The sequence below is a fragment of the Aulostomus chinensis genome, chromosome 13 (assembly GCF_037954235.1).
Source record: "Aulostomus chinensis isolate RoL2024-O1b breed Wild chromosome 13, RoL_Achi_v1.0, whole genome shotgun sequence".
In the NCBI taxonomy this organism is placed as follows: domain Eukaryota; kingdom Metazoa; phylum Chordata; class Actinopteri; order Syngnathiformes; family Aulostomidae; genus Aulostomus; species Aulostomus chinensis.
Window position 1 is genome coordinate 14,139,873 of NC_141332.1, and position 25,128 is coordinate 14,165,000.

The following is a 25,128-nucleotide window of genomic DNA, read 5'->3' on the forward strand; positions in this document are numbered from 1 at the left end:
ATAGAAAAGTATCCCGAAAGTTAGCAAGGTAGCCGTTCCGCCGTGGAAGGTGAGGGCGCTCCTTCTAGTCCACTGGAGCTCTTCATAGACCCCCCCCCTCCCCTCCCACCGCTCATCACACCACTTCCTCTTTTGTCTAATTTCATGGCGATCGGGAGAGAGGGAACACAACCGACGCACGCACACTGTCTCAGCACTCTTGAAAGAGTTTAATCGGGGTAAATAATTCACTATTTTTGCAAGATTCGATCACTGATTTACACAGTTATTGTTTTTGAATGCAGCAATGTGAGCGATGCACATTTCCATGTAAACTTCATCACTGTAAGCGTGTGGGTTAGATATTTCACATTGTAGCGCCACTTGCTGATAACAAATCGGACAAATGGGCTCCCCCTTCACTCGCATCTCTCCGACACACACACACACACACACACACACACACACACACACACACACACACACACACACAGAGCGGCACGCTAGTTTACGGCGCTTGCTAGCTAACGTTAGCAATGCTGCAAACGGCTCATGTATGTTGTTATGTAAATGATTTGTACTGACACTATTCACAACTTAATTGCAACTAACTAATGCTACAAGCTACACATGCCCGAGGTTTGATAGGACTTTGTATTTTTCATTAAAATTATCAGATGCTTAAAATGTTTGTGTTTGGGAAAATGTTAGCCAACCTCGCCTAGCTAGCTGCTTTGCAATGTCGATAGTTAGCGCTAGCACGGATGGTTATAAAGAAGTTATTGTTGGGGAAAATAACCGAGTTGGGGACTGTGTGTGTTGAAATTGTGACGGTGTTTGGGTTAAATAAGTAGAATATCTGAACAGAGCAGGTTAATATCATCCGTCATTCATTATATTTATGTTCCTCGTTTATCTTCGGTACATGAGACGGACTTGCTAACGTTAGCATGTAAGCTAGTTAGTTAACGGGAACTTTGCGGCTAACTTGAGAAATCAAGAACTTTTTCTATGAAGTTTATGTCAAACACGTTCAAAATACGGTATAAAAATACGATCCGACAGAAATAACTGATAGATAGTAAACTGTTCAATGGTATGTATGCTAGTGTCGTGGTGGTATTGTAGGTGAAAGTAGTAATAAGTCCAGTTTAAACTTTTAAACTACAATCGAATCCTTAACTATGTACATTGTCACTTTTTCAAAGTTAAGTGATTCAATAACATTATATTTAGCCAGCCATGTTAACAACTGGCCCGTATCAAAACACAGTTGTACACAACTAAACATTTTTGTACTGTTTGGTATGGAAACTATTTTTAATGATAAATATATTGTCAGACTAAGACACCACCTACAGCATGACATTGTCACATTTTAAAGTCAGTGTACCATTTCTTTGTTTACAGTATAAACTAAGTTGGCAACCTGACTGGCAAAACAACCATTGTTCTCCAGGTTAGTATATAATTTACTTTGGTTAAATTAAATTAAATCAACTGTTGGGAAACTTTGTGAATTAAAATTGCCATTGAGTCTAGATTTGTAATCTAATGTGAATTTGTTCATGTGGATGTAGTATTTTAAAAGGGCCGGTGGAGTTTTCTGGATCCTTATTTTCATTTTTATTCAATTTTAGCATACAAACCCCAGTGTAATACTATACCTTATATGAAACACTGGTCTCAGTTTCCCTAACTTTAGTTATATATCTTTCCCTCTGGAAATTATGCAATTCAATAAGGTTCTTGGGTTTTCACCTATTGTTCTTCTTATCCATTTGCAGGTCAAACTACGTGGACAATATTGAGGGGCTGTCAGATCTCATCTTTTCTGTCCCAGGTTCAGACTGCTTGGTCTATGGCTCTGATGGACAAACATAAACAGGTCAAGCGACAGAGACTTGACCGCATTTGTGAGGGTGAGATTCCAATCACATTTATACTTTAAAATACATTTAAATATGGTAAAGTTTGATTTCATGTGGATGTCATTTGTGCTGCTTTTAAACTCCGGGATCAGATTTTAGATCAGAACATTTTTGTCAAAAGTTTTATGGTTGATTATGGAATATCTTACGTTTTTTGAGCTGATGCCTCGTTACTTGACCCCAGGTTTTACAAAAGCAGCAATGAATTCATGTGCAGGGTAAAGCAGTCCCATCAACACGGGAGGGAGCACCTCAGCTCATTGTACATGTGTGTAAACAATAACAATTGATGGAACTATTAGACAAGTGTTTGGCAAAGCCCTTAGAGAGGAAGTCTTAATTACAGTCATTTAAGTCACCCAAATTATGGGACTTTTTGCTTTGGAAGCTACACATTCTTATTTATTTTCATTGAGTTGTTGGCGTTAGCTGCCAGCGTGGTAAAAAATGAAAGCATCTATTTTAAGAGTGCTTCAGGTTTTTACAGTGTTCACTCTGAGCGCTTCTGTTTTCAAAAATCTGAACACTATCACTTTCTTCAAGTTTATTATATGTAAATCACACTGATACCAGGGATTAAAGTTCATTCACCGTAAATGGTAATTTTTGTTTTTCCAGAATTTGCAGAAACATAAACTGAACACAAGACTACATTTAAATGAACTTTTTTTTTAAAAGGTATTTTAAGTAAAAAACACATCAAATGATATTTTTGAAAAAGTTACTAAAACATAAAAAGAATTGAATTATGAATAAAACTGCGTTGACAGCAGGTAGAAACTTCGAAAAACAATCTGAGAAATTCAAAAAAACAAACCAATTAAAAAAAAACACAACTTCTTTTTAACTCGCTAAAATTTCTCCTGGCAGGGTTTGATCGAGTGAACGAATGAAAAAGAAACACATTCACCCCAGTTTCAGCATTTCTCCCTTCTTTTCTTATATGTGTGTTTGACGGAAATTTCAGATTGAAGTGGGGATTGTGTGAGGTTGTCATCCGTAGCACTGCGTCGTCGCCTCTGTAGCTCAGCGTTGCACTGCTGAGGGCGGAGCTGTGCAGGAAAACATTTTTTATCCATCAAATAAACGGCCAGTTAAAAGTATCAGTATTTAATTTACATGTGCGTTACATTGGTAACATTTTTGCCCTTTTGTATTGTCGTTGTCAGATAGCACTTTAAACTTGTTTTTTAGCTGTACACTTTTCAACCATAAAACAAATTATTCCTCTGCATACGGCACGTTGTATTCCTCCGCAGCAGCACTTTCCGTATACAAGAATGTCTACATTGTGAACAGATACAGTGTCAAGATAACATCAAAATGTTGAATTTTAGTCAGATTTCAGATGGCAGCCATTATCAGTTCTTCTTCAGTTGTCTGCTGGCTGGCAAAAGGCGAGGGCTGGCAGTCTCAGGTTGATGTCATACTAACTGAAATGTTGGACTACGTACTGACACCTTCCTAATAGCTGGCTGTGTGTGTGTGTGTGTGTGGGGGGGGGGGGGGGGATTGATTTTCCCCAGGCTGCTCTTACAAAAATAAAAGATGCACACAAAACAGTACAGCTGATACCAGCTGTAGACGGTTGGTCAGGCTGGTTCAGTTCACACAATCCTATTGTCTCTTTTTGTGTCAGTTAGATTCTGGATTTCAATGTGTTAAGTGCAGAGTAACCACGGCCAACATGACCAAGAGGAGCAGACTGTTACAGTAGAGGAAACGTAGATATACTGTCATGTGTATTTGTGTCCTAAGGCGGAGACAATTATATTCTACCACTGCGTACAAGAGCAACCTCAATATCCTCACTGTATTACAGAATTTTGTAAAAAAGAAAACGAAACTGTTTTAAGAAAATAAATGAGGTTTGATGTGAACTGTAACAGTAGGATACATGTAATTTCATTTGCCATTATATAATAGGATTTTCCATATGATTTGAAACATAAAGCTTAACTCAGGTTTGGTGATGTTCTCAATAGTTTGTCCATGTTGACAAAATACAATCCCTTTACCTCTCGCTTCAGTTTAACATCAGACATCAAAATAAATCAACACCTCTTTCAACAACAACAAAAGTTCTTAGTCTGGTGTAGGGAGGATTTTTGAACAGCATCGGTTTTATCCAAGTGGACCCACTAAATTAGAAAATTATCCAGATCAATATTTTAATATTGTACAGAAAATTATCCAGATCAGTTGTATTATATTGTACATCGCAGGTCATACTTTTTTGGGGAAAAAAGCCTTTTGATACATGATGGATCTCTGGCATCTTTTTACTTTTTCTTGAAAACCCCTCCACTCTTTAGACTTCCATTGTTTTTTTGTTTTTTTCTGTTAGTGGTCTTTTTCTGTTATGGTGTAGCATCCAACTTCCTACCGTGAAATCTTGTCCTTTTAGTGCTTCAGGTGGTGTTCCAGCATTGCTTTTATACTCAGAGAGGACTTGTAAGTTATCAACAACAGGTGGGACACCTTTAAGAATGTTTGCCTCCACTTTCATGGCTTCATTTCCCTTCATTGTTGCTGAAAAGCCGTTTGTTGATTCCTGTTCCACCTTTTTAGAACCCTGAAAAGCACAGAATAGTTCTTCAACGCAAGCTTCCCTTTTATTAACCTCAAGCAGTCCACTGCCTCACGTAACATTATAACATTGTTAACCACAAGTAACTCCTTGAATTGAAGCAAATAGAAATCTGTGTATGCTAACATTTTTGACCAGTATTTTACCTACCGTACTTGTATATCTTTGAGAGTTTTGTTTTGTTCTGTTTTTTTGTTGTTGTTTTTGTGTGTGTGTGTGTGTCTGTGTCTGTGTCTGTGTCTGTGTCTGTGAGTGAGATTTCCTTGTGTTGCTATGTTATGCTTATGCTCCGGTAATAATTTGCTTTTGAAAGTGCTTCCTGTCCTTTCCTGTTATAGTGTTGTGAAATAGATGTAGTGTGAAATGTCAAATTAAAACCCTTAATGTATTTCTTGCTTCCTCTCGACGAGATAGCTATTGTTGCATTAAGGAGTGTGGTTCTGGAGTTTGTGGGCTTAATTTAAAACTAAAGTCAACAGAAAAAAATGGTTTTTACTGGAGCTGTAGAAGCGTTCATCCAGGGATGTGCATGGTGCATGACTTCCCAGTGTAGGAGATCAGACATAATGAGGAGCTAAAATGGAGGGAATAGTCTGGGAGAGTCTCCAGAGACGGGTGAGAGGGAGAGGACAAGGTGAAGGGTCGTGGCCGCAGCTACAGGGAAACGGGCCAGCTGTCTCTTTAAAAAACGACAACAGCCCAAACCGCCTACGGCCTCGTCTATGCTAATGAGGTTAGTGCTGGTTGGCTGGCCCTCAATGGAGCTCCCTGTGATTGGAGGTTGAATGTGGGGGAGGGGCTGGGCGTGGATGACAGCTGGGATCCAGCCAGCCAAGGGCAGGCTGACAGAGAGAGGGAGGAAAAAAAGCGATCGAGGGAGAGCAAGGCGAGAGGAGAGGAGAGGAGAGGGAGACAGGCTGACAGACTTCATAATGCAAGGTTAGGCCCTGTGCTCATGTGTTATCTATTTTGGTATGTGTTTTTGAAATTTGTGATGGGGGGTGGGGGATCTAGGGTTTTGGGTGTGGTGCAGCCTTGTATGTGCAGTTTCCCTTTTGTGTTCAGAGCGTGGTGGTGTTGTCGCAGCCGTTGAGAAGGAACTGAATGTTGTGTGTGTGTGTGTGTGTGTGCGCGCCTAGCTGCGTCTGGGTGGAGTACCGCTTCTTGCTGCATTATCATCGTTAGCTGCCCCTCCCCCCTCACCTCTTACTCCTCCAACTGCAGCCAGAGGCAGCGTGAAGAGGAGGAGGGAGTGAGGGGAAAGAAAGGGAGAGGGAGGGAGAATGAATGAATCACTGAATGAATTGTATTGTGTGCGACCATGCTTGCACTTCGTAGGCCTCGGGTATGCCAGTGTCCTTTACTCAGATTTCTCTGTGTATGCCTACTTGTATATTTCCAGAGCAACTTTTTCAGAGGGCTTCTTTGTGATGAACTCTTTAGTTTTTTTTTTTTTCACAGTAAGAGTCTCTTTGTGCTTCCAGTGTGTAGCAGTAGGCCTTTTAGCATTCTTTAGCCATCTGCAATGAATTTCAGTCACGTCTAAACAGAGAGCAGTAGATTGTGCTTTTTTTTTCTTTTTTTTTTTAACAAGGCTGTATGTTGTTCTTTCTTTTTTGCCAAAGCGTGTTTCAAGCATGTGTTAGGAAATCTCAAACGTTAGCAGAGGTGTTCACAAATATTTGTTTTCCGCCCTCAACTACTAGCTCCCTTCCCTCCGCTACGGTCTCACCATTACCTCTTGCTCCTTGTCCAAGTAAATGTTCCAGCTAGACACACTCCCCCACCCGGGGATAGACACACACACCTGTCACGCAGCAGGGACAAGATAGTGTACTGGTGCATGTGTGGCTGAAGTCCAAGCCAGGCACCGCTCAGAAGAAGAAACAAAGGACAGGCATAAAAGCAAATGCTGAGTAAAATGTATGCGAATCATTGACAACTCCTATTATTTATGTCTTTGGTTTATTTCTTAAAATGAACTTTTGTGGTGTTGGCATAATGACAAATGACAAAATGTCATTGCTGATGGTGCTCAAATATGCAGATGTTTGTCAACAGTGCGTGTGACTCGAGAAATGGGGAAACCAGAAAATAGGAGGAGGGACTCTTCCAGATGGGAGAATTTAGGTCATGACTCAGACCCCCCTATGAACCCCCACCACCTCTTCTCTGAGACCCTGCAGTTTTCTCCACCCCTCCCCCAGCCGCCACTCTCTCATCACTTCTCCGCTCCCAGCCCCCCTCCTCTCTGCATGCACTCCCTTCATACAGTAGGCAGGTCAAGTTCCCAGACTAAGCACTTTATCAAAAGTGGAAGGAGCTGAGAAACAGAGATGGATCAATGAAGGCAGGACTGCATATTCTCAGAGATGAGCAGCAGAGGTGCCTAGATATCCGCCATTTTTCACATTACAAGTATCAGCACATATTTTCAGGCTGCCAATTCAAGTCTCTTTCTCCTCGGAAGAAGCCTCAACTCTTCAAGGTACAGTCGGGCTGTTAGACCAGTCAGGCTGCTACACCACATTAGTTGTATAAAAATGCACAAAGACTGATTTTTGGAGACTGAACGTTCTTCCACTGAACTGGCAGCAGTGCTGCAGCGTACTGATGTACACGTAAAAGTGACAGCAGGAATAGCGGAACAGCTCGATCTAGATGCTGAGGCTGTGTGTGACATTCTATCTCTATAAATTCACACACTGGGGTGCCATTGCACTGGCGTAGTTTGGTTCTGTGTAAACAAGTAAAGCTTCCTCATAGTGGAGTCTCATGGCAGTATAGCAGACTTATTGTTAAAGTGGCTTCTGTCTCAACAACAGTGGCCTACCTGCAGCACTGAGCATATGAGAGAATTAGCTTTTGAAGGATCAAGAATCCATAAAACCACTCGTTAATGCTGAATTCACATGAGTTCAGGCACACGACTGGTATCTTCTGCAGGGCACTGGGAAAACAACGCACAGTCCAGCAGCTCTGCAGGACAGCAAAACCTGAAGCACATGACAGTATATCGCTATGGGTAACTTGCTAAGATAATATAACGTTAGCATAGCGCACATCCCTGTGATGATTGACTGCGTAGGTCAGTCTTTTGTAATACCTCTAGTAATATCATGGGATTTCAAGGTCTCGTCGTACTATTCTTACGGGTGTTGAACCAATGTTATTAGCATCTTGTTGGCTTGCCAGCTGAGACAATCTGTATTTTGGGAGTTCAATAGTTGAGCTCTACGCCGGTGTCTGGAACCCCTCCCACCTTCAGAAGGAATGAAAACGTCTTTTCTGCCAAGAAGCTCAGCTAACATGTGCTCCTGTTCTTGTTTAATTGTTGTTATTAAGTCTATTTTCGTAGTGAGTGCACTTCAGGCTGCCAGCTAATGTTAGTAAAGGGAACATTAACACTTGTTGCTTCAAGGGACGTCATTTTTCACTTGGATTTTCCAGTGGCGTTATCAACTAAGAGAACCAATCAGGTGAAGATATGGATGGTCTCACAAGGCTGTTATATTACTATATTAACACCCAGTTGTAAATTTTCTGGCAGAGGATGATAAACTGTTAAAAATAATTTAACTTCAGTCAGCAGTGCCTTCTACAGTTGCCGGTATTCTATATTGTTGTCACCTAATTATACTGTACTTTGCTGTCTATTGTCTGCCTGAATCCCCGTGAATGCAGCATAAGGCCTGTCAGACTTGGTCTTAATATGGATCCTGAGAGATCAGATCACGAGTGGACAAGTGTGAAGGCATTGAGATCCGACTGTAATCAGAGTTGAGCTGGTCCACTTTCTCTGCTGCTTGAATGTATATGTGACCCGGACCAGCCGGAGTGACGGACAGTCTCATCAGCTACTGCCTCCGGTGTGAGCAGAAGGACACTCTTATTTGCATGATTGCATTATGCTAGTCAGGTGCAGCGTTGTGGATTTAACAGTGTCGTGTACCTCTGTCTCTTGTCAAGTGTTAAACTGCCTCAACTCAGCATTTCTCGCTCCCTGCTGTCAATATAAACATATAATCCCAGCAGATTGTTGAAACAAAATGTTGTTTCATGAAAATAGCAAAATAGCATTGATTGGATCATGTTAATGTTAAGTCTGAGCAGAGACTTGTATGCAAAACTCCACGACAATGAGGGCATCCACTCCATACACAACATGGGGTGCAGCTTAAACTAGGATTTTACACAACTAGAGTTAACGCTTATACTGTCTGTAGATTTTATTCACAATAATAATAAAAGTAGCCTAATCTTATGCTCAGATTTCACAGTAACAGAATGAGAATATCAGCAGCCCTCTAAACTCATTAACTGCTGGAGCTAAAAGATTGACTGTGTGTTTATGGTACCCCGTGTTTAGTGTTGCTGTAGGTTTTGGCACAATATTGTTAATCTTTAGTGGATGTCAGCCTCAAATACCTTCACTTAATAATAAGCCGCCGCCCCCCCCCCCCCCCCCCAAAAAAACACATTTTTTTTGTCACTGGAAAATGCAGCTTGTTCATGAACCCACACTGACATCATGGGTGCTGTTGAAGTTGTATCAGAGAGCTGAAAGAGTTTTGTTGCATTGTGTTGTCAAAGTTTGGATGCTTAGCTTCTTTAATTTGCCTATTAACTTATCTCAGGGACATTTCAACCCAAAATTGATGCTTATCATGTACTCACTTTTGGAGATCTTTTGATTTATCAAGTGTTTGTGAGACTTCTTAGTGAAGTCAGACAAGCGAGCCTCATACTTGCTGTTGGAGGCAAGTGGAGACCTGAAAATTAACAGAGAAATTAAAAAGAATGTCCCTTCACAAATTCTCAAATACATCATCAAGTATTATTCACATCTTCTATATCCAGTCATCTGCACAAAAGTCCACACACTACACTTTGATTTGAGCTCAAAAATACGTCACTAAAACCCTTCATGAGTTCAAGATATTAATTACTTGAAGAACAAATGACACATTTTAAGGTCAAATATTACTGAAAGGATATTACTGCCCTGCGTTTGACATTGCCTCTTTATTTAACATTGTTCTGTTTCTCCTCAACTCAGGCATCCGACCCCCCATCCTGAACGGGCCAATGCACCCACGCCCACTGGTGGCCCTGCTGGACGGGCGCGACTGCACTGTGGAAATGCCCATCCTCAAAGATGTGGCCACAGTGGCCTTCTGTGATGCCCAGTCCACACAAGAGATTCATGAGAAGGTAAAGATACTGCCATCGCAAGCCAGGAAGACAAACACTTCAAAGCTGAATTCACTTAGATCCGTCCATTATTAGTTATAGTATAGCTTGCGTGCCCTAAGTCTACTTGATTCTCGTGTAAGTCCAGTAACATTGCAAGAAGTGACTAGTTTGATATTGTGTGAACATTTTGCTGATTCCAACTTCAATTCTCTTTTGTAGGTGCTAAATGAGGCAGTGGCCGCCCTGCTGTACCACACCATCACTCTGTCCAGAGACGACTTGGAAAAGTTTAAAGGCCTACGAGTAATTGTCAGGATTGGCTCTGGCTTTGACAACGTTGACGTCAAAGCAGCTGCTGAGCTTGGTGAGAGGAATGAGCGTAAACATCACGTGTCAAAAACACTGCTCACGGACCAATTCTGCCCACTGGATGATTAGTTTTCATAATAACGTAGTTTTGAAAAAGAAAAACCTGCGTAAACCTGATGTGAAAAAAAAAGAATCCCATTCCATCTATCCAATCTTTGGTAGCTGTAGTCAAAGCAGCATGGTGGACAGTGACATCTCTGTTGTGTATTTTGCTCCAGTCTGTTTTTCAAACGGAACACTGACTGGGCGATGTCAGACTGCTGTTGCTCCTATGCAGAGATGACGTAAAGTTGCTGAAGTGAGCAGCAAAAGTTCATGTGTACCGTTAATAGCGGAGCTCCAGCCGTTTGCCGTATGTGTTACAACTCCGAAGCGAGATGCAAATTCCAGTGTTCACCTGCTTTGTGTTCTCATTTATGCTGATCTTAGTCTATAAAGACCCGTGTCTACTGCAGGGTCGGGAGGGAAAGCTTATTTAACCTGTTCCCGCTGTTGACGAATGTTAGCGGGAGTTAGCAGGTTTGTTTGGCAGCAATCATGCAGATGAAACTACTTTTATTTGGAGGACCGTCGTAAGCTGTTGAATTTTTATTTGTCTGAATATCACATGCGAGTAATGGTGCATCTTGTTTCATGCGTGTATATAGTACAAATTTGGCTATGTGGCCAGGTTTCTTCCCTCGGAAAATGTGATGCCTCAGCAGTCAGACATAAGACGACACATAAAATAACTCAGTGGTTAATATTTTCTCACCGTTCTCGCTCATCCGCAGGCATTGCTGTCTGTAATGTGCCAGCGTCCTCAGTGGAGGAGACAGCCGACACTTCGCTATGTCTGATCCTCAACCTGTACAGGCGAGTGACCTGGATGCACCAGGCCCTAAGGGAGGGAACCCGGGCCTCAAGTGTGGAGCAGATCAGGGAGGTGGCTGGTGGGGCTGCTCGTATCAGGGGCGAGACACTCGGCATTATAGGTCTAGGTGAGTGAAGCTGTAAAGCTGTTCATGGAATTATACTTAAATGTCACTACAGTTCCTTTAAACTGAGGGTATGCAGGTCTAACTGACGAGTCAAACGAAGATTATTCTCTCGTTAACTGCTCAAGAGAAACTGAGCAATGCAGTCAGAGAGATGAATGTTGGACACATGATGCTGTAGGACCTGCGTGGTATTTATGCTTCAGTGATGAATCTATAGCTGCAGTAATGGCACCACTGTTGTTAACGCTGCCTTTCCTCCTGTCTGTCCAGGACGTGTTGGCCAAGCGGTGGCCCTGCGTGCCAAGGCCTTTGGCTTTGGCGTGATATTTTATGACCCCTATTTGCCCGATGGCGTGGAGCGCTCCCTTGGTCTGCAGCGCATGGCCACACTGCAGGACCTGCTCATCCACTCTGATTGTGTATCCCTGCACTGCAGCCTCAACGAACACAACCACCACCTCATCAATGACTTCACCATCAAACAGGTGCGTTTTGGCTCTTGTCACTTGCTAATAGGTGGTTCTTCAGCATCCTTTCATTGTTGAGAAATGAGAAAGAGTTGAATTAAACCTTGCTGCCATAATGTTGGACAAACTTAAAGGATTTGAAGAGTCAAACTCGAACCCGTCGTTCTAAGTAAATTGTCTATATTGCTGGCAGCAGGTTGGGGGGTTCAGTTCTCTCTTGCTTGGTGTTATGTCATTGTACTGTTGCTCAATTTGGATTACAGATGCGTCAGGGAGCCTTCCTGGTGAACACATCAAGAGGCGGTTTGGTTGATGAGAAAGCTTTGGCCCAGGCTCTGAAAGAGGGGCGGATACGAGGGGCTGCGCTGGATGTCCACGAGACAGAACCTTTCAGGTAATAACAACACACCCCTGGACCTCGCATGTTCAGAGAGATGAGCATCATTTCTTAACCTGCAATTCCTCTGTATCACAACCATTTCCCTCTGCAACAGTTTTTCAACAGGCCCTCTAAAGGACGCCCCTAACCTGATCTGTACTCCGCACACATCCTGGTACAGTGAGCAGGCCTCAGTGGAGGCTCGTGAGGAGGCAGCCAGGGAAGTGCGACGCGCCATCACTGGTAAGCAGAGATGTCAGCATTTATAGTTTTGGTCCCCTCAATATTGAGTATCTGCCAATACAGAGTCTGAGCCACTATATAACATTTACACCAAAAGAATGTGATTACTGCTGAAAGTAAATTCAAAACGAAAATGTGCCTTGGATGCTCAGGATGGTGTCGACATGGTTGAAATAATAACAACCAAGCAGTAGAAGATGAAGAATTCTGCCAAACTTCACTTTATTTCCTTCAAAATATCCACGTCAGATACCACCAGTGGGGTTTCAAAGAAGTTTGGTAACTAAAATTATCCAATCCATCCATTTTCTACTGCTTATCCCTGGGCTGGAGTCTATCCCTGCTACCTTCGGGCGAGAGGCGGGGTTCACCCTGGACAGGTTGCCAGTCCATCACAGGGACCAAAATTAACTCAACAAAATAGAAAATATAAGTTTGAAATTGACATGAAATGATAATTACAGACTAATATTTTCTACACTCCTGGTAATGCAGATGGAGAGATGAGTACAATAATGAAACAAATGATCAGAATTTGATTTAGTTTCTTTTAGCCTGAGTTCCTGAGTCAGTCAGGAGGCCAGTAGGATTCTTTTGTCACTGGTGCACACTGGTGGCAGCTTGCCTGTGTTGCAGCGCAGCTCTCCCTCACAACCATCACCAGCACCACTCCAGCGAGATGTCTTCTCTCTCATGTCACCCTTTCTCTCACTTTAACTCGTGTATCCAGAATTGTTTTTGCCGACACGTTTTAAGGATACCTTGCTTCCACCTATCTTGTCCGGCATCTGCACTGTAACTCAAGAACCATTTCATTGAATCCTGGGGAGCTTGACACATTTTCAAAATGCTCCAAGCTGGATGGTCTTTGGCTTTTGATGCAAACCTCCTGTGGCAGCCACATTGGATTTGTTTTGATGCATTGATGGATTTGCTGTGTATTTAAATCAAGTATTAAAAAGGGCGTTTAAGTTGAGAAATGCTTGATGTCACAGACGCGACCATGGAGTCGCCATCATGCTGCTCATGTTCTGTAGCTGAATTCTGTAGATTTTGGCCACTGTTGTTTACCTCCCGTGGCAGCCATATTGGATTTTTTGTTTTGCATGGACTTAAATATCTTCTGGATCGTTAAATAAATGTGTTTGATGATTTTAAAGTTAAAAATTACACTGAACTGTCGACATTATCTATGTTACTAATAACCAAGGATAAATGAGATGAAGCATTAGATAACGGTCCATTTCTGTTGTTGTCCTCTAAACGACACGTATTACAGCACGGGATGAAGCAATCCAGATATCCAGCTGCAACCATGTATACTCAGAATTATATACCCAGGTGGGAGGGTATCATGCTGGAACCTCTTGTTCATAAAAACAGTCTAGTTTCAGATAATCAGTGTAACAGTTATGACCTAAGCCCACTGGTATTAAGATGAAGCAAGTGCTTATGAAAGCAGTTTGCCAAAGTCAGATGATTACATTGTTATTTCACTGTGCCAGATAAATATTACATCAACATGTTGGGATCCATGATGATGCTGATTCTTAGGCCTGGCTCCGGACTCTTGACTGCATGGATCAAACCTCTTGTTTCATCAAAGTCGAATAATTCATATAGATTCAGACTAGAGCCTCTGCCGAGAGTTTGAAATGTGCATGTATGATTGCCCGGCTGATGATCTGACAATGTACCACCAGTATTTATTTTTTGTACCCAGACTAAAATCAAAATCAAAATGTAGTTTATAAAGAGTTGCTAGGATCAAAGAGTGCCACTATATCTGACTTAACGTTGGGGAAATACCACAAATCTCCTATAGATCCTGGTAATAACTTAATAACTCTGGGTGGTGTACTCTTTACTTCTGGAGTAAATGATGTTAGCAGAGAGAGTAGGACTATGTTGTAGAAGGAGAAACCATAGCCCAGCAAAATGTGAGACGCTGCTATTGTGCCAGCTTGAGCGAACAAAGTATCAACCGTAAAGCCCCACCATTTCAACGGTGACATATACAGAGTGCGAGGTTTTTGTTTCGACCAACACATTGGGAGAGGCATCACGCTGAAGAACGCAGCGAGTTCCAACAAGGCAAACGAACTGCTGCAGCAAACTCAGGAGACAGCGCAAAACGACATCATGGCTTCCTCATAGACAGCCTGTTGTTGTAAAGGTGTTCTTATTCACTCCTTTGATTTTTTATATCTTTATCTTTGAGGTCGCTCATGCGCTACGGCTCTAAATGTTACAATACTGTTTAAAAATATTTTGATTTGTCTAAATTGTGGCTGCAATAACTAAATTCCAAGAGTTGTGATCTGTCTCGCGTTTGACTGCCTGTTAAACGAAGATTAAAAAAAACCTCTCTCCGTTTGTATAGTGATCTTACCGCGTCATTACGGAGTTAGAAGTAAGCAGATCTTAAAGATTATATTGAAATGAACCGGTGCAGGATCTGTGCTTGGTATTGACAGATACATGAAGGTCAGGTATGGGTACTGGGAAAGGAAATGGTATCAGAGGTGTCTAGTATAGATGTGTTTGCAGTAACTGTGTACTCTTGGTATTCCACTGTAGGTCGTATCCCCGACAGTCTGAAGAACTGCGTGAATAAGGAGTATCTGATGGCAGCCTCCCAGTGGCCCAGCATGGAGGCCGCCACTGTTCACCCAGAACTGAACGGAGCTACTTACAGGTGAGAGGAGTGGAGGGAAACGTGATGTAGAAGTCCTCTCTATAGATACCTGGAAATAAGCTGGAATGTCCAGGGAAAAAAATGTAAATGTTGTATAAGGCTTCAGATACGTTCTTGTTTGTGTTGAATTAATATTGTCAAAATGTTTTCCAGAGAGGATTAAGAACAGAGTTTGATCCCTGAAGTATAAAACTCTTTCTTTTCCTTTCTCCCAGTTTCTATTTCTTGGAATAAAATGCTCCATAAATCTGGTTATATTAGCTGTCCTATATCAGCGCGCCCCTCAGTAAAATCCTCCAATAATAGACTGGAATAAACTTGAAGTTCGGTGTCTCCTTGTTACCAAAGAGGAAAAACACATTTTTTCATTTAATTGTACTTGCACACAACGCATAGCAAAAAAAAAAAAAGTCTGTTTTTCCTTTTATTTTGAAAGTCTGTTGGTAGCTTTTGAGAAATGCTGGATGCGGGTGTGACTGTGAGGTTCCATCACCAGTTTACATCATCACCCTACAGCAACGTTTGAATGAAAAGACAGAATGTAGGTTTTGATTTGTGATTGGCCTTAGCACCGTGACAAACAATGACAGCAACCAATATTAGTCGTATGTCAGTTTGGAGAAAAGTTACTAATAGTTGAGTAAACAAAACAAAGTGGAGTCTTGGCACAAAAATGTCGAGCTGGAAATGAGTAGACGAGCTGTCCTTCAAAGTGCCATTTGCAGTTCAAGTTAAAACACATTTGTTGTCTTTGTCTTCCAGATTTCCTCCTAGTCTGATCAATGTGGCGACAGCAGGGGCTCTGACAGGAGCCGGCGCAGGGGTGGAAAGCTTGGTTTCAGGAACCCTGGCTCATGGCATCGCACCGGTCTCTCACCCACCACACGCTCCCTCCCCGGGGCAGCCCACCAAGGCTGAAGCAGACAGAGACATCCCATCCGACCAATAGCCCCACCCATCCCACCTCTCTCTCTCTCCCTCTCTCTCTCTCTCTCTCTCTCTCTTTCCCACCCACCCACCCCACCCCCTGCTGCCGCCAGCACATTCCGTCACCTCTGGAAACCAACCCACCCTCCATCATCACACACAACGCGAGCCTCCTCTACATCGACGATTAACCTGACGTGGACCGACACAGTCTTGTTTCTCAGATCACACAACCAGCCCAGGATACTCATCCGCACCCTCCTAAACACCTCCCCCACCCATCATCCTCATTTCACCCACCCACCTGCCACCCCCTCTGCCCTCCACTCCCCAACGTCAGCAATAACTGTTCTCAAGGATTCAATGATTGGATTGGTATTTTTCTTAGCTGGCTGTTGATTTCACAGAGTTGATCTGTTGTGGTTCTAGATATTAATGTTTGTAAAAAAAAAATATACAAAAACAGTTCTGACATAAGGCTTTACAGTCCGCTGCGTCCTCTGCAGACTGACCAGCAGAGGCCCAGAGGCAGAAAGCCCCCCTCCCCTTTATCCCTTTGTACTTAAATGGCTCATGTTACTGCTCTCTTCTCCTTCTTCTCCTTCCTCTTTTTCTTTTTTCCCTCTCCCCCGCCACCTTTCTTGTGATGGCGGGAAAAATGTGTACTAAAGTCAACGAGATGGAGTCCCAGATAGCTCTCTCCCTGACGCTGTCATCAGCTTGCTCAGCAGGGGGGTTCACAATGCCGTCAGTGTGTGTATTATTTGCTCGGCTCATACTTCAACTCTCAACCCCAGTGAACAATGTCAGCTCTCACTGCTGCAGCCGCCGACAGCCATCCCGCACCATTCGCTCTGTCCTCAGATAATGGCCTCCAGTGTAACAGTAGAGAGCACCTAGGCATGAATTTCTGTCTCATGCCAACAGCCGCATGGTTGCGTGCGTGTGTGAGGTCATACCATACAGTGCAAACAAACGCCGCAGCTTTTTCTAGCTGGCAGCTCACAGACAGCAGAGGGCGCTGTCTGAGCACTCGCAGACAGGTGGACAGTTGGCGCAGAGGATGATCACACACTGCAGCCCCTCGAATCACAGGAGGGGTGACCGGGGATTAACCCATGCTTTATTGTTTAAGATCTCACCACACACACACACACCACCCACCCTCCATGCACCCCCCTCCCCACTGCCATGCCCCACCCTACACACACACTCATTATCCAGTATGCATCTACCAATTCCTGTAAGCGTGAGGGGACAGTAGAAGTTAAGGGGCAGTATTCCTGCATGCTGGCTTTGTTAATGACAGTGGTGTGTGTGTGTGTGTGTGTGTGTGTGTGAGAGCATGTGTGCGTGTTTGTCTGTGTGTTCCCTCACCCTGTTGTGATAACAAGCTGTGGTCTTTCCAAAGGAATAGTCCCTAGGAATAACTTTTAACGCTGTTGCCCTGGTGACAAGGGAACACCTTTCTCGTACCTCAGTAACAGATATTGAATGTACCGTGCATACCCTTTTATTTTTTTGTACAGATTTTCTAGATACTTCTTTACTATTCTTTACCAGAAGGGTTGTGAAATTGTAGCTGTAATGATAAAATAATCATTGCCCCATGAAATAAATTGACACAAATCTTGTAGGTTCTCTATAGGTTACTGACTACTCAGGCTTCAAAAAACAATGTTTCTCTTCTTCTATGCCTTCACCATTTTTGTTTTGTTTTTTTGTTTTGTTTTTTTTCTACCCCTCATTGTGGAAAATTCAGCACAACACTTTGACATTTTTAGACTCTAGTTTGACCTCCATCTTAATTATAAACGAGGAACAAAGAAAGGTGGTTGTTGTGGTCTGCTAGTTTTTAGTTTTCTCACTAGAACAGTAGTCATTGTAGAAATACGTGCTTTTTTTCTCTTGTTTTGACCCCCCACGACACGACCCCCCCCCCCCCCCATCATTGTCAAGCTGCTCTATTTGTAGTGCATGTAAGGTCATTTTTTTAGAGGGGGGGGGGGGGATTGTTGGCTTAAAAAAACAAAACAAAACAAAGAAAGGTGTCATCCCGTTGTTTCCCTCTGCTCCCCGGGCCACCCCCCCCCCCTCCCCCCAGAGTTGCCATTTTGTCGTGGTCAGTTTCCAGTGATGTACAGTTTCCCCTCAGAGTCTATGAGCGACATGGAGCGTGTCCGTGTCCCGGGATGCTCAGCTCCTCTGTCATGTGATGAGTATATATTTTTAAGAATAACCCCCATAGTTCGGATTATGAGCATAATAGTAATCTTAAATTTTGCTGTTGATGATTATATATATATTTTTTCAGTTCAGCAGTGCACTGTTATGAAACCCATTCTGATTTCATTTGTATGGCTATGCTGTCTGTGTTCTACATGTTGTACTGAAACATTTCAGAGAAAATTAGATCCCTTTCCTAGTGGTTTTTCTTTTTTCTGTCTTTCTTTTATTTTCAGGGTCTTATTCCAACTGTCCTTCCCAGCGATTGTCCTCTGGGCCTTATTATTCTCTCCCTGTAGCTGTTCTAGAAAGTCGCCATGGAACCACTCTCTGCCTTAATACAGTTGACCACAGCAGGTGAAGTCAGGACACACACTGTTGAAAAGAACAGGCCCACATCCAGGCCAAAAAAGCTACACGCACACGCACACATACACACACTCACACACACACACCATCAGACTTAAATATACAGCACCTTGCATTTCCTTTTCAGCAATGAATCACATTACACCTTTTTTTTTTTCTTTTTCTTTTTTGGCTCACACACATGAATCAAGTTTCTGCACATGAAGAAAGAAAAGTTTTTAAAAAGTCAGTCTGGCAGTGTGTGTTTGTGTGTGTTTGTGTGCAAGCGTGCGTGCGCGTGTGTTTGTGTGCCCGCGCGCACAGGCTAAGGGATAAGCACAGTGTGTATGCTCACAACGCCACAGCTGACATTTCGCTCTTGGGTGTGAGTATGCCCCCACCCCCACCCCCCTTCCGCCACGCCACTAACACTACCACCACCACCACCACCACTCTGGGGCTCTTAAAGCGTCTTTCTCCTTGCTCCCAGAGGCGGGATGGAGTGGGCGGGGTCCAGCAGACACCGATGTCGTCTGTCAAAAATATTACGATGAGGATCGGTCACTTTTTCTCTCTCCCTCTCCCCCCCCCCCCTCTCTCTCTCTCAGGGTTCAAATGCACACATATCCTCCAGCAGTGTCCCGAGTTTTCCTCCCTCAGAATGTAGATCTGCCTCCTGTGTTTTTAGAAGCCCCCTCATTTCCCCCTTTGTGCACACGTCTGAACGTCCCCCCCCCCGTGTTGCTTTCTTTTGGCACTGACATCTAACCATCTAACGAGGAGTGAATGAATGAATGTTTGAAAGTGACTGCGTGTAATGTTAAAATTGGGAAATGTATTTTTACAACATGTGAACGTGTTTTGTTCCTCCCACACTCATTTGTGAACTGATTTTTTTTTCTTTCACCAGACTGCAAAAATAAAAAAAAAGGAAAAAAAAAAACCCTCCTGTAACTAGGCTCTTAAGCTTTATTTTGTTTTGTTTACTTTTTTATTAGAAACAATCATGTTTGTGATGGTAACTCCCAATGGTAAACTCCGCACCGTATTTTAATAAAATCTTAAAAATTAAACATTTGCTCTTGTTTTTAACCTGATTGTATCCTCTCCTGCTCCATGGATTCCTCTTGTTTACCAAAACTTTATCTCTGTCTTTAATTTGAAGACGTCTGTGTGCGTGATTAGTGGCCGGTTATTAATTTCACTTAGCTGCTTTAGGACATGGCGCTGGGTTTACAGAGCTTTGGTCATAAACAAAATTGTTTACTGCTACACTTTGTAAGTTCTTTTATTTGGCAACATGGGGCCATGCAGTGCCAAGACAGCCTCAGCTTTATGAGGGGGCACACTAGACGGCGTGTACGGGAAAGGGGGCTTCTGTATAGACCCACGGGATAGAAGTGGGTGGGGGATTATCAGCCTTAAAATTGCTACCACATGTACATAACTAAGAGCCTGCTCTTTTAAGGTGAGGGCACTGAAAGCTGCTGCCAGTCGTACCACTGCAAGCCTGCTGGCCCCTGAACATGCGTGTCATAACACACGATATTAACAACCTCCACAAAGAAAGGTCATGATGCAAAAACTGTGAGGATAAATTTACCCAAAATTCCCAGAGGAGTGAAGCAAGCACTAAAGAAGAACTGATTGAATTTTAGGGCAGATCCATTGGAATATAGTGAAAATGTTTTTATTTTTAATTTTTCCAGAGTTTGGCTGAATGCGCAGCGGTTTGCACTCAAGACTTAAAGATGCACCTGCAAGCCACAGACCGATGGAAACACTGACGCACACTTTCAACTGCAAATATAGTGGCATGAAATGTTACTTTGCGACGTAGAACTATGGGTGTTCTAACAATTTACGCACTTTTTGACATCAGCGAGAGCTCCTAGCATGAAAAATGCAGTCGCGGCGAACCCTACAAACTAATGTAACTTTGCTGAAATAAGTAGGTGGAGTAAATAAAACCACTGCGGGCAGAGACATGTCTTTTAGTTGAAGTCTTTTGCGTTGGCGTCCTCTCGCATTCCTGCTGCAGTGTTATGAGTTTGCGGCATGCTAACGTGCTCATAACACTGTTTAAGTGTCTTCATAGTCATTTTTGATGGACATGATAATGGATGCTAACTGGCTATAAACCATGCGCAGTATTTGCATTTATTTAATGATATGTTTTTGGTTCTTTGCAAAAGTGAAAATGTGCATCAAATTAGATTGTCAAATAAGTCAAAAACTTCAGTTCCAGGAATGTGCTTCCACTCGTCTTAAGATGCGGCTCGGCTAATAACTTTGGTAAGTTTCGTCCTTATTGGCCTTTTCGTGCAAGGAATCGTCTTTTGCATTGATCAGCTGATAAGGTTGATCAGTGTATGTTTAATTAGGATCGATCTCGTATAGTCCACATGTGAAAAGTCAGTAGGATTCATTGTCTTTGACCTGTGATTGCTTCAAATAGTTCATTGGACTTAAAACGACAGTCAGGAGTAAAGATTGGGGAAACATAATATATCAGTCAATCCAGTGTCACTGGATCAAAGCAGTGATTGGACCCGAGCTGGTCCAGGGCCATAGCTACATCTTTATTACACGTGACTTGATTTGGCCTGAGGTTTGCCTGATTCTTAATATCTTTGTTGATTCTTCAAAGCCAACATAACAGTTGTTCCCTGCTGTGCAGGCCGGTGTGTCACAGACAGGCAGATTGCATAACTGCTTGTGTATACAACGTACGATAGTTTAAGGAGGCCCAGGACATGAGCAGTACTTTAACAGACCTGATTCATGCACAAACACACACCCACACACACCTCAAACACATGGCTTCTTCTCAAGTCCTGCTTGGGATTGAGTAACAAAGAGCAGCAGAGCATCAGCTCCCATGCAGGGCAGCTGGTTTAATTTCTTTTTGTTGTTTAATTTAACAGGATGAGTGTGTTTGTGTTTGTGTGTGTGTGTGTGTGTGTGTGTGTGGATCAGGTGTGTGAACTAACTGTCTGCATCAGTCAAATGAGAGCGCTGGTTCCTCGTACCGCTGCTGGATCAGTACCTTCACTGCTCTTCCTGCGCTTCTTTTTTTTCTTTTGGAGTGGTAGGTCACAAAAAGAGAAAACCAGCTGAAAGGGGGTCAAAGTTCATGTGAGATTATTTCAGTTAGGTTCGAAATTGAATTTAGAGACGTAGCAGCTTTGATTGGGAGGAAGAGTTTGACGGATCTGGATGTGTTGGTACCAGGATATAAATGACGACTGTGTGATGAATCAGTCTCGGGATAGATGACCTAACTAGGAGGGATTGTAACCCAAAAGCCGAGTGGATAAATATTTGCCTTTGGTTGTCTTTGGAATGACAGAATATTATTCCAGCTACTGAATGACTCAGATGTTGCATCACAGTTCATAATTCACCCGCTTTGTTTTTACGATCTACTACGATGCGTCCTAATTCTGTCTGACACGAACCTTTATTTTACTTTTTTCCCTGTGTCAACAACAAACAATTTTTTTCTGCTTATTAAGCCACAAGCTTACGGACTGATCCCCGTCCTGTTCATGATCCGTGTGTGTGTGTGTGTGTGTGTGTGTGTGTGTGTGTCTGTGTGTCTGTGTACGTGGCATGATGTCACCTGACGAGGTGCAGTTGCTGATGGATGGTTTCATGCACCCTCATCCTCCTCACTCTACGGCTGTCAGAAAGCAGGGCATGAACAGTATTTCAGCAAAGTATGAGGGCAAGCAGCGAGATGAATAAGTAGATTATAAAAGTAAAGATTTGGTTGCCATAGAAACAAAATAGACACACTCCCCAGCATCCTGCTATGGCTTTTTGTCAAAGAAAAACACTCTGAGGTCAGACTTCATCGAGGTTTTACTGTGTAGTTTAACAGTCGGAGCAGCCGAAGGTGGAGCGTTGACCAACGTCCATCTCTCCGCCTCAACCTTCATTTTATCTGTTTATGAATCGTCAGATTCATCACTTTTTGGTTTTCCATTCCTCGTGATCTTGAGAAAACACAAGTGGTCTTGAACAAATCATTCTTTGGTTTTCTCAAGATGTATTAACTCCTTCTCTTTGAAAACAAACGTTTTTATCTTGAAGCGACTTGATCTCTCCCACTTTTTTCTCAAGAAAATAAGGTTTGTTTCCTCGAGAAGCAAACTATGATCTCAAAATAGCATCAATAAAATAATGAGTATGGATGCTCAAGGTGTTTCTGCCGCTATAAAACTGAGTGAGTGCCATGTTTTCATGCTACGCTACAAACACCAGCAGGGTGAGAAGGATCTGAGCCTCTATTTTGCGCTGTAAGTTTGGTGTATTTTTATTTCATAATTTGGGACTACTACTTCTAGTGTGGTAACGAATTGTCAGGTTTGCCACCTCCTTTACCAGAGAACCGATGACTCGTCATGAAGGTGAATCAACACCAAGATGAATGTGAATTATATATTTGTTTCATCGAATGCCGAAGTCCCTGGATATGAAAAAAAGCTGCCGATCACTTATTGGCTTTTTATCCAGTCAGCCAATCACAGTGGAGGAAGGGAGAAACGAACGCCTCAAACCGAGTCATTGGACGTGAACGAGGGCGGAACAACAACGACGGATTGAACTTGTCCACAAAAAACAATGACGGGAGGGAACGCCGCTATTTTTCGTTCTGGGATTTTGAATCATAGCAACCAAAGTTTTGTGACATTACCAGAATGAAATCGCTTGAATGTACAGTGTCTTACCTGCTTCAGAGAAGGCTTTCAATCTGCAACTTATCTGCGAGATGTCCACTAGATCCTTTACTTGTTTTGACATAATGTTCCTCCATAATGTTGGAACCCAGTACACCTTGAATATTACCGTATCCATCTGTTCTTAATGTGTCTGTTTCTGTCCAGAGGGTTTAGGCTGAGACACCGGAGCTAGCATGGCTCCATCCCAGTGCACCTTGATTAGCTCATGGTTTTCCTCTCATGACTTCACTCACTTGGCTCGTGCGCCATCGAGGCGCGCACGTGATTGACAGGAAGCAAACCTTCAGCCATCTTGGAGTTTTGCCACAATCAGGCAACCTGCACCCGTTCTCCTGCTGTGTGTTAATGTCAGCATGTGTGTTACTAAGACCTGCTTAAGTCATCATCAACTACACGTTTGAGCGTCTACATTGATTTATTTATATTTATTTATTGGCCGGCTCAGATTGTTTATGACTGCAGGGCACAAGAACCTGATTGTTAACTGATCCCAATCTAACCCCGTTCTTCCTCTTCCCCGTTCCTGGAGGGTTCACAGCTCAGCCGAGTCTTTGAAGTTCTTCAGCTGTGTTAGAGATGATGTTAACCAGTTCACGTGAAGCCGTCCCTTCTCCACATAGTAAGTGAGTCAGTAAAATTTTATTTGTTTCGCAGCTTTTTTTTAAAGAGTGCTGCACAGGTTGAAGATAAATACAACAACATACCTATAAAACATTATGTAAGACAGTATTTACTCACAGAGTTTATCTAGAGTCAGTTAAATTACACCTCTGTCGCCAATAAGTTGAGGCAGTAAAAATACATTTAGGGAGCTCGTTCCAAAGATAGGGGGCCATGAGGGGAAAACACCCTTAGAACTGGGGACGTCGGGGGGAACTGATAAGATTAGATCGTGGTTTAGAGGCGCAGGAGTTGACTTAAACAGAAATAACATTTTTTATTATTATTTCCTGGCATGGTTTGAAGTTAGTCTGAAGAATTAATACAAACAAATACCATCACAATAGCAACATGGCTGAGAGCAATATCCAAATAGCAGGAAATGGTTTTAACTACTGGTCCAAATCTGCCTTTTGCCAGTTGTCGACACCTCTTGTGCACCCAGGACTGGACTTATAAAATCTTAGTTGGGCCACTGACATGTTCATCTTCTTGAGGATCCATCACGGAGATTCTTTCATTCATAAACATTCCCTGCCTCCTTACCAGGATCCTTACATTGTTCTCACCCATAGTAGGCTGGCTTCTGGATTTCTGATACCACAAATCTATTTAAACGGGCCCACACACACACACACACACACACACACACACACACACACACACACACACATATATATATATATTTACAAACAAGTGCACCTCTAAGCTCTGACACATTGATAAGTGAGTGGTGGCAGAAACCTCCCTGGTTGTCCATGTGTGTACCAGCTGTGATCACACTCTTGCTCTGTCTCTGTCTCTCTCTCTCTCCCTCTCTCTTGCTCACACACTCACACACACACTCACACACACACACACACACACACACACACTCACACACACACTGACCTGTAGGAAAGGGGTTCCTCAGCTGAGATCACAGCTGGATCTGCCACAGGACAGAAGAACTATTTAAAGGGGAAACAACGGCAGAAATTGAAACCCCTTTGATTCTCAGCAAGTCCAATCAGTAAATGAACTGCAGGAATAAAAGCTCAAGCCTCTGTCCAGACTCCACTTGTCTGTTATCCAGGTTGCATGTCTGAGTGGAAACCCTATTTCTCATTTCTCCTATTTTGCTGCCATTATTCAGCAACTCTACACCTCTCACGTCTGTGAGTCTGAAGATGAGGAGTACACACACCGCTGAGTAGTGTGTGTGTGTGTGTGTGTGTGTGTGTGTGTTTAGAGAAGCCAATGTGCTGTTGATTACCTTGTCAGCAGTGAGGTTGCTGAGTTTACACAGCCACTGAAAGGCTGGAGAGAGAGAGAGAGAGAGAGAGAGAGGAGAGAAAAAGATAGAGGGACTTTGGAGGAGAGAAGTGAGGCTGTTAACCTCCTTTCC

At 42.9% G+C, this 25,128-nt stretch overlaps 2 protein-coding genes across 3 annotated transcripts in view; both read left to right on the forward strand.

The window, feature by feature from the left end:
- The first annotated feature begins 110 nt into the window (after positions 1-110).
- On the forward strand, positions 111-19,400 carry ctbp1l (C-terminal binding protein 1-like). 2 transcript variants are annotated; one of them, XM_086221484.1, is made up of 11 exons: positions 111-218; positions 1,390-1,438; positions 1,767-1,901; positions 9,560-9,714; positions 9,916-10,060; positions 10,839-11,045; positions 11,316-11,530; positions 11,776-11,906; positions 12,007-12,134; positions 14,715-14,832; positions 15,595-19,400. In XM_086221484.1, the coding sequence occupies exons 3-11, from the start codon at positions 1,841-1,843 to the stop codon at positions 15,779-15,781; spliced, it is 1,347 nt and encodes a 448-aa protein (XP_086077610.1). In that variant the 5' UTR covers positions 111-218; positions 1,390-1,438; positions 1,767-1,840; the 3' UTR covers positions 15,782-19,400. The 2 variants fall into 2 exon arrangements, with proteins under 2 accessions (XP_086077610.1, XP_086077611.1); XM_086221485.1 differs by lacking the exons at positions 111-218; positions 1,390-1,438; positions 1,767-1,901 and adding an exon at positions 5,347-5,439.
- Positions 19,401-20,608: 1,208 nt separating this feature from the next.
- The window catches only part of spon2a (spondin 2a, extracellular matrix protein), a 20,307-nt gene continuing 15,787 nt past the window's right edge, over positions 20,609-25,128 (forward strand). The window contains exons 1-2 of the mRNA XM_086222613.1: positions 20,609-20,628; positions 23,611-23,704. The gene's annotated coding sequence lies outside the window, so the exon portion shown is untranslated. The remainder of the gene's footprint in view (positions 20,629-23,610; positions 23,705-25,128) is intronic.

What these genes read in the sequence shown, in the direction of transcription:
- ctbp1l (XM_086221484.1), top strand. Translation starts at nt 1,841, where the DNA reads ATGGCTCTGATGGACAAACATAAACAGGTCAAGCGACAGAGACTTGAC. An exon ending in ACTTGACCGCATTTGTGAGG is followed by an intron (nt 1,902 to 9,559) that starts GTGAGATTCCAA and finishes TCCTCAACTCAG; the next exon opens with GCATCCGACCCCCCATCCTG. An exon ending in AGTGCGACGCGCCATCACTG is followed by an intron (nt 12,135 to 14,714) that starts GTAAGCAGAGAT and finishes ATTCCACTGTAG; the next exon opens with GTCGTATCCCCGACAGTCTG.